Source organism: Oculina patagonica, chromosome 8, assembly GCF_052425735.1.
Source record: "Oculina patagonica isolate OP01 chromosome 8, crgOcupat, whole genome shotgun sequence".
Lineage (NCBI taxonomy): Eukaryota > Metazoa > Cnidaria > Anthozoa > Scleractinia > Oculinidae > Oculina > Oculina patagonica.
This window is the reverse complement of record NC_135765.1, coordinates 14,409,166-14,421,922: the sequence shown is the minus strand read 5'-3', so window position 1 is coordinate 14,421,922 and position 12,757 is coordinate 14,409,166. Positions and strand designations below refer to the sequence as shown.

The window sequence follows — 12,757 nt, the reverse complement described above, 5'->3', positions numbered from 1 at the left end:
CTCGGAAAGTGTCCGCGGCCGCTTACGGGAATGTCCGCTTGCGAGAATGTAAAAATACAGAGTTTGTATGGGAGTAAAAACGGGGTTTCTAACAAGGTGGCCGTAAGTAGAGCTGTCCGCTTACGAGAGTGTCCGTTAAGAGAGCTTCGACTGAAGTATAAAAGGAGCCCGTATTCTGATATCTCTGAGTAACAGTTATACCTTTATTCAAATATAATACATTAACTAATCATTATGGTGCAAACTGGAAACAGTGGTCTCGGTTCAAATTTTATACGCACTTCCATCCTCCACTTATCTTATTTTGAAAACAAATAAGTAGCGCACCCACCCAGCAATCCCTCACGAAACATTTGGAGGGGTACTTTCATAAATTTCGAATAGGGTTTAAGGGTAAAGAAAGCGAACATTGATACCCCTTTTTAAGGCCCAAAACCGAAAAATAACAATCTATTCAAGGGGAGGAAAAGCGTTTCTTGCCGACACAAATAACGGCTAACCGCACACGGCAAAACACAAATCTTTATAAAATCGCTTTACTAGTACTTGAACAAAAAGTTTAGTTTTAATATACCTTTTTTCGTTTAGCTGGGCGTTTATTTTAGCTGATAGAATTTAGGTACTTTATCTAAGGATCACACCCGGAACACATTGCCAAAATGATACCCTACTTATGGACCGAGAACCTCAAAAAATATTCCCTATCCCGGAGTTTTCATAATCTGCGATCAGGCGTTATTTTTCTCGCGGCGGAGAAAGCCTGATCGCAGGTTAGAGTTTTCAGAGCAACTCTCACCCGGACGATCACACTTCACGACCTGATACTGGGTTCAAACCATTTACTTCTTTCCTATATTAAGACTGTTTTCAAGAGCTGCCTTATAACACCAAACAAATAGCTTGCTTCTGAAGTTTGGTTTTTCACGGGAAAGAGTCATGTTAGAGTTAACTAAATTAATACTGGGACTTGTGACTGCTGATGTCCTTCTCACACGACAGTAGAGGAACGATAATTTCAGTGTGACGCTTTCGATCTTTAGAATCAAAACCGCAAACTCCACGAACATGGGCCTTAAAAGAACAACAACCTTCCATTTCCAGTGAAATAAACTGAACTTTGAAAAAATTGTTCACGCGCTGCCTTTAAGCAAACAGACGGTGCCAATAACTAGCACGACCAAGGTTTTGTTTACTTAGGAAGCCACTAAATTAAATTTGGCGATTTTTTCACACGCCGAATTGCCATAGCAATTTGCTTATCCTTTTTAGCATAGAGTTTTAGCACTGAGTTGTTTTAACATGTTTTAATTTCGTTTAAACTTCAAATTAGTTATTGTTGAATTTAGACATCATGAATTCGACAGTATGTTCAAAACGGCACCCCAAGAAAGTACTTTGTTACAGGTTGGCGAATGACCACCCGAAGCCACAGGTCACCCAGATTTACCATAGGGCGAAAAAATTGCGATGTAATGTTTTTATTAAGTTGCCACTCGATCACGAAAAAAAAAATCAAAACTTATCGTTACTTCTATCATTAACCATTTATACAGGACATGCGATATTTGGTTAGGTTTTTTTGTGAAAAAAAAAAAAAAAAAAAACTTTGCTAACCAACCAATCAAGAACCCCCGGTCCCCACCCCCTCACCCCCCAAAAACCATAGACGGACGCGAGTTTTTTTCTTCGTTTTCGGTTCTACAGTAAAAAAGGGAATAACTAATTAAAAATTCTACCTGTTTAGTAAAGATTTATATCCTCCTTCCATCCCCGGTATTACAACCAACCCCGCGCGAGCAACCGAATTCGCGAACAGTTGTATTACACTGTACCAAACGCTTATCAACTGACAGTACGTGTGCATTATCTTGTCTGCCTAAAGATATCACTGTACTTCTTGTTGTTGTTGTTGTTGTTGCTGGCTCGAGTACGTACTTATAATGAAGTATTAAATCAAGCATTTCCGCATATTCAACCTTTCCCACACCCACCTACCACCCCCTAAAAAATGTCCATGACACAGTATTGCGTGACGAACAGACGGCCCATTGCAAGATGGGACTGTAAGCTACTGTAAGCGCCGACATGATGCCGTTTAGCGATCAGATGTTATTTTTTTGTGTACTATTAACGAGGCAATACTAACAATCGGCGTATGCCGTCGAAGAAGATGCAGTGGTGACGAGAAGCGCCGAAAGTTGATCACAGATTGGATTTCGACCACTAAATACTTACACAAACGAAGCTCAAATTACTACGGATGCTTAGAGCCGGAATCGTGCTTAAAAGGCTTTCGGACCTGCTTTTTACAGCAGATTAAGGTTAGAATATTTCATAATGTTTTTGTGTGTGATTATTTTGACCCAAAATGGGTTAAGACTTGTGCACGGATTGAAATATTCATGTCATTCATGTCTGACCCGTAACTTCAAAGTTGACCGCGGAAGGAAAACGAAGCTCCGATGCGACGAATGATAAGAGCCGTAATCATGCTAAAATGGCCTTCGAACCTACCTTTTACAGCAGATTAAGGTTAGAAAATTACATATTTTCTTCATATGCTTTATTTGGTCTTAAATGGGTTAGGACTTGGAACACGGAACAAAAATTATTTCTGACCCGTAACTTCAAAGTTGACCGCGGAAGGTCAAATATTTGCATATTTAACCGAATTCGAAAAGATCTCACGTCGCTTTTAATCATTTGCCCGGAGAAATTTTTACAGGGATTTATACACCATTCTTCTATCATTCAACCACCAGAAGCTTAAACGATTTGAAGGTTTCCCACATGGTGAAAATTAATTTTATTTACCAAGTACTTTTACGGCAGTGAATTGTATGCCTTCGGAATAAAATTATTTTGTCTACAAAGAACAACGCAATATTTCCCAAAATCATTTCAGTAGATGTTTAGAGATTGCTAACTATGGTTTGAGTGTTAAAAAGACGGTAGAGTGATTTGTTTTTGCACGCGAGGCTCTCAAACTCGTGCAAAAATCATGAATAATTTAGCGCCTCAAATGACGATTTTAACGGATTTTTGTTATTTGCATTTTTCTTTAAAATAAAAGGATATTCAATCGAAAGAACTATACAGTGTTTTAAGTTATACCCTAGCCTATCTAACATAAAAGTATGAAAGAAATCGAAGTTCCATCCTCTTGCCAAGAAATGTTGGATTCTTAGCGACCGGCATTCTTAAGTGCTATAAGTCGTTAATAGTCGGGGGGGGGGGGGGGGGGGGGGGAAATCTAAAGCTCAAACAGAAGTTGATAAAACGATAGCGTAGCAGTCTTTCTTTCTAATGAAGTATGTTTTAAAGCCATTCAAGCAAAACAGACCTCGTAAATTAAATTTCTTTCAAGCCATTTAAAAAAAGCTTTTGACATACTAGCTTGTGTAGCAAAGTCCTGAGATTTTTTAAAAGTGAGCTTAGTTTTCATAAGTCCCCCTTGGAAACCTTTGAGGGAAACCCAACAGACGGTGTATGGATATCTGTTCGGAATACTTATAATCGCCTACCATTTTCGTTTAAAATGTGATGAAAAACGTCCCAAAATTTTCCCAATTTTAGCCCAAAATTTCGTGATATTGGACAAATGATGCCCGATGTTTTTGGAGAGATAAAAATGCCGTTTTAAAATAGAAAAAAAGGCCAGCATGATTTTCGAAAAGGCAACAGCGGCGCGCAAAATCGCGTAATAATATTTCGTTCCCTAAAATGTTCTAAAGTTTGAAAGTTCAGCTAGCGTCTCCGAACAGATACATTCTTCTTAGCATTTAAAATAAGCTTTCAAATCGCACAAAAAGGACACATAACGTAAAAACGGTGTTTTAGCATTTACAGTAAAAAATTTCTCTCCGGGTGCCCCTGGCCTTTTTTCCTTCCAAAATCAAATTCTAAATCTTGTCAACATTTTAATCTTGCACTCACTTCTTACCATTGTGCGTGTAAGTCGATGTTTATAAATGTCGTATAATTTATTCACACTAGAGTGCATGCATATAAATATCACATACACTCTTGTTCCAGCTCAGTAACCTTGCATGAAACAATACGCACCTTTGTAATTCAATGCAGAAAACTCTACTGCGGCCAAGTTGTCTTCGATCTTGATCACCTGTGAACACACACGCTATAAAAGCATGGCTCGAGGAACCGGTGAACGCGGCCGTCGCGTCCGGGGCTGCATGCGCTCGTGTTGCGGCGCAGTTCTACGCCGCCTTCGCAAAGATTTGCTTCTTGTTCTGATTATTCTGGGCGTTATCATCGGGTTTATTGTCGGAGCGTCAGTAAACGAGTCGGTAAACGCTATCAAGGACCCTGAGAAGAAAGCAACGGCCATTATGTTGATCGGGTTTCCAGGCGAGCTCTTCATGAGCATGCTTAAGTTGTTGATTCTGCCGCTTATTGTTGCAAGCTTGGTTACAGCGCTTGCCACCCTGGACTCTAAAGCGACCGGGAGAATCGGCCGTCGAACTGTTCTTTACTATCTCGGTACTATGCTAATTGCTGTTTTGATTGGAATCATTCTTGTCGTCGCTATTCGCCCGGGCGAGCGTAGCAGACCCGATAACCAGGGAGACGTCAAATCACTTGCGAGGCCTTATAGAAACCTGGATTCATTCCTTGACTTGTTGAGGTGAGTAAGGTTCATAAAATGTAATATATTTTGACTTTTTTACTTTTGCATAACACCACCTAATTAGTCATGTTCAATGCATCACTGCAAACGCTCTCTGTGCACGAGAGATTCAAAACGAGAGAAAATGTTTACATACATGACACATTTACGACATAAGAGTTTGCAGCGATTCGGAAACCATTACTTTTCTACCTTGAAGAGGCTAGCTTCAATACTCATTCGAACACCGTTCCCTCACTCTCACAATAAACATAAAAGGTACCGCCCTAATTTCACACGCAGAACCGTTATCATTGTGTGTTCACTGATATTCAGCTTACAATGTAGTTTTATTGGCTTTGTATATTAGTCAACCACCTGTGGAGTCTCATTGCCTGAGAGATTAAGAGAAGGCTACCGGAAAGTTTGCAATATAATCAGCACAACTCATAACATTTTCAATGGTTGTTTTTTTTTTTTTTCGTTTAACTTGGTCAGCGTAAGTGAAAGCACTGTAAAAGCTTCAACTCCAGGTTTTACGAGCAAGTGTGACCAAAAAGCCCAGTTTTTTCATTGGATTTCGTTTTGTTTGTTTTGTTTTTTCACGCTGACAAAAGCCTAATTTAACGGACGTTCAAGAAGTTGCGGTTTTGTTTCTAATGTTCTCGGTTCAATGAATGATTTTACTACTATGCATACGCCGGTCAGCATTAATTGACAAACTTTCGGCCAACATATACATGCATACTGATAGATCATAAATTACCAACAGAGGAAAGGAGCAGGTAGTCACGCCACGCGTGGCGAGAGTTACTCGCAAGTAACTCGCCCTAATGTTTAAAAAAAACTGTGTAGCACAAATGACTCAAATCAAGCTAGGAGATGGGATAAATGAAATGTGTCAAATAGAAAAAGAATTGAAGCAAAATCATAACCATTAAATGTTCTTCAAAAGTAAAAGGACATTCTGAAACGCGTCAGTAAAAGGAGACGATTTACCTAACTACCTTTTTTTGAAAACCGACGTAACAGTTACAGACAAAAGAAGATTTGTTCTTGCTTCAAGTCCTAGCTGGGAACCATTCATTTAAACTACAACGGTTTACATGTCGGCCTTTTTCTTTCTTTTAAACAGGAGCTGTTTTCCTAAAAACATTGTGGAAGCTAGTTTCATACAGGTAAGTTTCAGAGAATGCTTTCATTCGAGGAAGGACCCTGGAATTTCTCCTGTCTTAGGCAATTTACAACAAACAGAATTAACCCGAGCCTAGTTTCTGTCCAAAGCCATTTGTAAATATTAACTATCCGGGATAACTTTGGAGCAGATAACTGAGGAGAATATGCTGCCTTTACAATAACATCTGCAAATGGTTAGATATTCTAGTCTTCTCGGGTAAGGACGATAAACCGTAGGCCCCGTCTCCTGCATCTTCAGTGTTATGGTCAGCAGGGGACGTCAAAGAACCCACACGCTTATCGTAAAGAGTAGGGCATGGAGTTCCCGGTGTTGTGGTCTGGTCTGTGCTTACTGTGATCATGATATGCTCGGAGATATTAGCTATAAAAGCTACTCTTTAAATCCGAGGGTAAACAAAGTGATGATGATGATGATGTTGAAAACTTGACACTACTGTCCTATCCGTACTTAGCCAAACCACCTTCTAACAATTTTCACTCAACTGAATTAAGGAAAGAGTCCCACTAATTTTTGGAGGGGGTGGTCTAATTTAAAACATATTAGAGCAACCGCTTAAAAACGTGCATAGGATGAAGTATTTTTATAAAATATTTCATTTTTCGGATTAATGAACTTTGCTGCTTGGTCACGTGACATACTACACCCTATTGTTGATATATATTTCAATCCAAATTTACGAGAACTTGCAGATACAATAATTGACTAATTTTTATTTCTACGAATGGCTGTAACCACCAAGTTTGTTGATCTAAACGGGGATTTACAAATTAATTTCTTTTGTATTAATAACAACGTGTTTCCTTTGGAGAGGGACTGGGACTAGGTAAAAATAGGAAATCCCCGTTTAGAACGACGTATGACAAGATGAAGTAAAGGTTTTGAGAGAAAAACCGATAGATTTCTAGTACGTTTACATCTCGTAACTTAACTGGTCACAATACTTTCATTTTAGGGCGTGGTCAGTCACGTGACCACTTAAAGCTGAGCCAATCATCAAAAAGTTTGATTTTCCATCTAAACACACTATTAGAAGCCAAGTTTTTGAGAAAAAGACCGCATATAGTAGAAATGACCAAAAAATCATATAAATACTAGAGTCATTCCTTAATTCATGTGAGCATGACAAGTACTGTACGTTTTAGCAAGGCCAGGCCACTATAAGTGAATTTCCAATTAATACCAACACCTTCATTGAATCTTAAAAAGCACTTAATCATGGTGACACTGTCCCTTTAAGTTTTACATGTAGGTATTGTTTGACAGCCGTACAAATAACTATTTTCCTCAGAAAAGAACTCATTACAAGTCCATCCCTCCAAAAATCCACGCATACAACAAGACGGTAGACGTACACGATCTTCCGCCAAACAGTACGATGAAATTCTTCAGCAACGGGACGTACAATTTCACAACTGTTGAGGAGGAACTTGCTCCGGGATCGGACCTCGTTCCCGCGGGACTGGAAATAGCTGCCCGAAATATGAACGTTCTCGGTTTGGTTGTGTTTTCCATTGTGTTTGGTATCGTGTTGGGACGCGTCGGAGAGCGTGGGTTACCTGTGAAGCTCTTTTTCGAGTCGCTCAATGAAATCATCATGGAAATTATATCGTTGGTCATGTGGTAAGAACTTTGCGTCGTTGTTATATTACTGTTATGCTGTGGTGTGCTTGGTTCATATGGTTTAGTGGCAAAACCTACCAGGAGTATTTTAATACTCCATCCATCAATCGCAGGCTACCGCCCGGTGTTAACTCATTTGGTCCCTAACAGTACCTCTAGCCGTCCTAGGTGGAGAAACTGGGCGCTTTATATTTTCCCCTTTGCTGCAGGGCAGGAAGAACTTTGGCAAGGAGTACGGGGTGGGAGGTAGTTGGGAGGGTGGTGGGGAGGATGAAGGGTTCATTGCGCATATTGCGTAATTTAATTCCAGATGTACAAAATAAGAATTAAGCCGATGCACGTAAGGACCCTCGACTTGTGGTTGATAATCGACGAAATGATTTCTTTCGCCCACCAACAAAGCAAAAACTTAGAGACAAATCTACCAAATAAACTAAAATGTACAAACCTATAAAATTACAAACTTCTGGTAAGTCTTCCTTACCCCACCCCTCTCTCCTTCCAGCCCCCCTCCCCCTACCCGCTAAGATGCGATGTCCTTCAGCAATGCCTCTATTTTCTTTCGCCAGGATCTCTCCCATTGGAATCTGCAGTTTGATAGCAGCCAAGCTAGCGGGCATGAGTGACATTGGACAAGCCTTCGAGATGCTGGGTTATCTTATTGGAACTGCTGTTGTTGGCTTTTTCGTACATGGCGTGGTCGTTATACCACTTGTCTATTTTGTATGTACAAGGAAAAACCCGATTATCTACATTAAAAACCTCTCTGATGCCATGGCAACGGCATACGGCACTGACTCGAGGTAAGCGGCAAGCCATTAGAATGAATGTTATTTAATAAAAGAGTGACTTTATTCAACAAACTTTATGTTAAAAATCAGCGGAAACTTGGTACTAAATTTGTTATTTTGTTTTACATATGGATACTTGATAACCACTCGTATAGTAACTGTTTATGTTCCCTTTAAATTGCTGAATTATTACTGTAACGAAAGGAAAATTAAAAGATACAATTTAAAACGGAGCATCGTGACCTTTTTCTGTGCTATTAAGGGGAAGGAATTTAAACGAATACCCACAAAATGCAAGTGAAATTATTTTCTTATTTCACCAGTACCATTCGATTGGAATGACTATCCGTGACTTGCCAAGTAATAAAATGCAAAGACAAATTACATTTACGTTTGTGGCCTAAATTAACTAGCCATAGCTGCATAGTGCATTAACAAAGCGACGTTACTTGTATCTACAAAACATCTCTTCTTTTTTAACTCTGTAGCGCGGCCACTTTACCAACCACCATAAAATGTGTGGAGCAGTACAACCACGTCGACAGACGCATCAGCCGTTTTGTTCTTCCGCTGGGCGCCACCGTCAACATGGATGGGACGGCGCTGTATGAAGGCGTGTGCGCCCTGTGGATCGCACAGCTACATGGAGTCAGTCTTGGCCCTGGGGAGATTATCACTATCGTGTAAGTAAAGCGTCGCTATTTTCCTTTTTTAAATATCATTTCTCTTTTTTTGTGACTGAAGTCATAGAGTAACAAGTACGAGTGGACACAAAAGTTGTTCAGAGATAATAGCTATCTTTCTGCATGTGTTGGGGACCTTGGCGTGATAGTAGAAAATTTATATCTCTCTGCACGTATTGCGGACCAAAGATAAAGTACCTTTGCTCGAAATGGGCCTTTGGTCACATGGTACAAAATCCGCCGTGCCGTTGGGCGAGCCATGCTCTGGGACAATCAAACACTGAAAGAAAAGTCAAGCATGATTGGTGGAAGACTTTTTGTTCTGGATGTCCCAGCGCGTTGCTTGCCCTCCAGCAAGGTGTTTTATGTATTTAACTTTTCCATGTGACCATTAGCTGCAAAGGGCCCATTGGACCCCAAACCTCATCCAAATGAATTTCATCTCAAACCTCCAGCACTTTCATGACATTTCCACGCGTGTTGACAATGCGTGTGTGATTAAATGTTTGCATTAACACTCAAAATCAAGGCTTGGAGGTGAAGTTAACAAATCTGACGTAAACATGCAGAAATGTTCTTATTGCAGCAATCGAGGCAGCGTCTTCGAAGGGTCTGGAGGGCGTGGTGTGGGGTGGGAGAAATCCCATTTTTCAACCCGTTTTGCCCAAATCCAACTTCACGTCACCGCTTTTTTTCCAAATTGTCCCAAATCCCATTCCCAGTTCCATTGTTTTTGTTTGTGATTTCCAGTGACCCAAATCCTGTTTTTCCAGTTAAAATTTTCCCAAGGTCTCAAGTTTCTATTTTAAGCTTCAGGCCCCTCTCCTCGTAATACCAAAGTTAACGCACCTTAGCAGTAAATTAAACAGAAGCATCGCTGTCAAATGCTCGTTCGTTTCGACCGATTGCAAACAACAAAACGCGGAGGCAAATGTCGAGTCCCTCCGTTTTTCGTTCAATGCAAGGAGTGTTATTTTTCCACAGGTTAACCGCTGTTGCCGCTGCCGTAGGCGCGGCCGCGATCCCATCTGCAGGCCTGGTTACCATGTTGATCGTGCTGCAGGCTGTCAATCTTCCTCTTGGTGACGTGGCTCTTCTCTGGGCCATTGATTGGTTCATGTAAGAAAATTCGAACTTTCTTTTTTATTATTGTTATTATTCCTATCTGTTATCAAGTGTACTGACTTCAGTTGTACCTCGTTTGTTGTTGTGGTTGCTTTTTTACTTTTTTTAAAAGGAGAATTTTGTTTTCACATATTGCTTTTTGCCCAAACAGTTTGTTCTTTTATAACCAAAACAAACCTTAAATCACGCATGTTTTTTAGATTTGCTTCAGCCGTAACAAATTTCTAAATAAACTGGAAATGGTGGTTAATGTTAAGCTTGGTAAAGGTAAGAGGAGGGTGTTATTTAGTAAGCGACACAAGGTACTGGACAAAACAAATTCCCCAACAGTCGAGACTATGACCTTGCACACACCGGTCGGACGCCCTGCAACTAAGCTACAGGAGACCATTGAGAGCGAGGCCGTATAGCTAGACCAAAGCGGGAGAAGGCTTCTCCCGCCCTGGCTAGACTCAAAGGCGGAAAACATCCTGCATAGTGCTAGGATGTTATATAGCTTAATATAAAACATGAGAGAAAGTGTTTAATCACATTTCTAAACAGCGAGAAGAGAGTTGAAAATACGACAAGCAGCGGAGTATTTTTGAAGAACTTGAAGATTTTTTGAAATAAGATGAAAGCCTCTCTTGAGTGTTTGATATATCTTGTCAATCATCGAAATTAAACTAAGGAGTGAACGGAGAAACAAAATAAGGATCTGATTTCCAGACCACAAATATACCGACACGGTTATGGTTTACCTTGTTTCAACTTGCTGAATTATTCAATACATGTTAGAGGGTCCGAATGGGGTTTAGTGTTAAGTGTTATTTGCCCATATTTTTTAGTGTTTGCTGTTACATTGGCCAATTTTTTATAATTAATGTTTACTGTTTTCGGAGAAAATACTGTCAAGTGTTTGCAGGTTTTTTATTCAAAATTTAGGCATTGTAAATTCTTATCTGCTCTTCAAAAATCTGATAAAATCACTCATGAACTAAAAGAAATTTTTTGGATTTCTCTTAGTTTGGAAATCTTCGGTAGTCTTTGGACATCCTCGTTAATTTCTGGACATCTTCGGTAGTATTTGGAAATCTTCGGCAGTCTTCGGAAATCTTCCGAACTGTTCGGAAATCGTCCGAAAATGGCCTAAAACTTATTCATATACTAAACAAAATAATAATGCCCTTTTGGAGCCGTTTTTGTTTCTTTTTGTAGAACATTTACTGTTACATTCAACTTTTTACTGTTAGTGTTAAAATACCTAACATTTTACTGTTTCATGAATGTTACAGAGGCAAAAAATTAAGTGTTTAGTGTTATCGAGGTACCCCCATTGAGACCCCCATGTTACGAGTTTGAACAGGTAAATGTAAACGGGTACCTTGTGCCATCGACTAGACCATTCCTACGCATAAGTTATAACTGTATCTCTTGTTTTATTCAGGGACCGTTTCCGTACTGTCCTCAATGTTCTTGGAGATGCAATCGGCGCTGGCATTGTGGAGCATCTGTCACGTGACGAGCTAAGGGAAGCTGACAAATCAAAGATGGAAGAAGGTGAAAAGGACGGGGAAGGCACTGAACTGATCCAGAAACCTGAAGGACACGACCCAGATCACATCGTATCTAACATTTAAGCCAGTACCATAGATAATAGAGGGGGATGGTCTGGAAGCTTGACAGAGTTCTTTGTTCTATGTTTTTGTTCGCAGTGAGTAAAACATAATAGCTGTTTACTAGTGTCTGAGCAACTAACCAATAGAAACGTTTCGATTACGTAACTCAAAAAATACTATATTTATAGAGGAAGCCACATCAGCTCTAGCTGGTTTTCATGCGGGTCCTCTATCCAGGTCGAATTTGGAAATGTTGGTTCTTGTGGAGGGAGGAAAACCAGATAACCCGGAAAAAAAAAACCCTTGGAGCAAGGACGAGAACCGACAATAAACTTAACCCCCATATGACACCGAGCCGGAATTGAACCCAGGCCACATTGGTGGGGGGGACGAGCGCTCTCACCACTGCGCTATCCTCGCCCCCCTCATGCATAGTGTATGTGCACAAAACAAAAGTTTATGGACGGTCGTTGGCCTTTCAAAATAAACCTTTGCATCTTACTTGCTTCTTCGAAGTTTACCGAGCTTCATTACCTTTCCCCTTTATTATATTAACTATGCCAGTCGCACAGAGCGAGTATTTGTATATTAATAATACCGTTAAAAAAATTAAGCACTCTTCCAGATAGAATACCGCTAATTCAGAACAAAAACATAGTAACTGCATGGCCAAATTTATAAATATCAAAATGCCCATATTTTAGCGTACAAGCACCGTAGAGCAATTTTTAAATATCCTGTTTACCGTATTAACCAAATCCCTGAGCGCTTTTATGTAGTTCTTTAAAAGTTTGTTACCCCCTAGGTGGTTTTTATTTGTTCTAAGAACGAAGCTGCTTTCATGTACTGATATTGTAAAGAACATTAGTAATAAACTCGTCAAACGTTTGATGTTTGTATTTTTTCGTGTTTTAATCTTCAAGCCGTTTCCTTTTCTAGAGCAAAAGGGGTGCGCGATGAAGCAAAACATTGAAGAAACCAAAAAAGAAAAGTTAAAACAAAGCTTTCATGTTACTCTTGCGCTCTGGTGAAGGAAACGACTCTAACGCAGGCTTCGATATTTTGAAAAGATCAAATAGACTGGAGTTTGGTTTGAGCATGCATGACTGTAGCAA

At 39.9% G+C, this 12,757-nt stretch overlaps 1 protein-coding gene across 1 annotated transcript; it reads left to right on the top strand.

Annotated features, from left to right (window-relative positions):
• The first annotated feature begins 3,283 nt into the window (after positions 1 to 3,283).
• Positions 3,284 to 12,530, top strand: LOC144662164 (excitatory amino acid transporter 1-like). The gene is made up of 7 exons (XM_078522918.1): positions 3,284 to 4,645; positions 5,763 to 5,805; positions 7,114 to 7,445; positions 8,015 to 8,248; positions 8,725 to 8,919; positions 9,904 to 10,038; positions 11,471 to 12,530. The coding sequence occupies exons 1-7, from the start codon at positions 4,149 to 4,151 to the stop codon at positions 11,661 to 11,663; spliced, it is 1,629 nt and encodes a 542-aa protein (XP_078379044.1). The 5' UTR covers positions 3,284 to 4,148; the 3' UTR covers positions 11,664 to 12,530.
• The last annotated feature ends 227 nt before the right edge of the window (positions 12,531 to 12,757 follow it).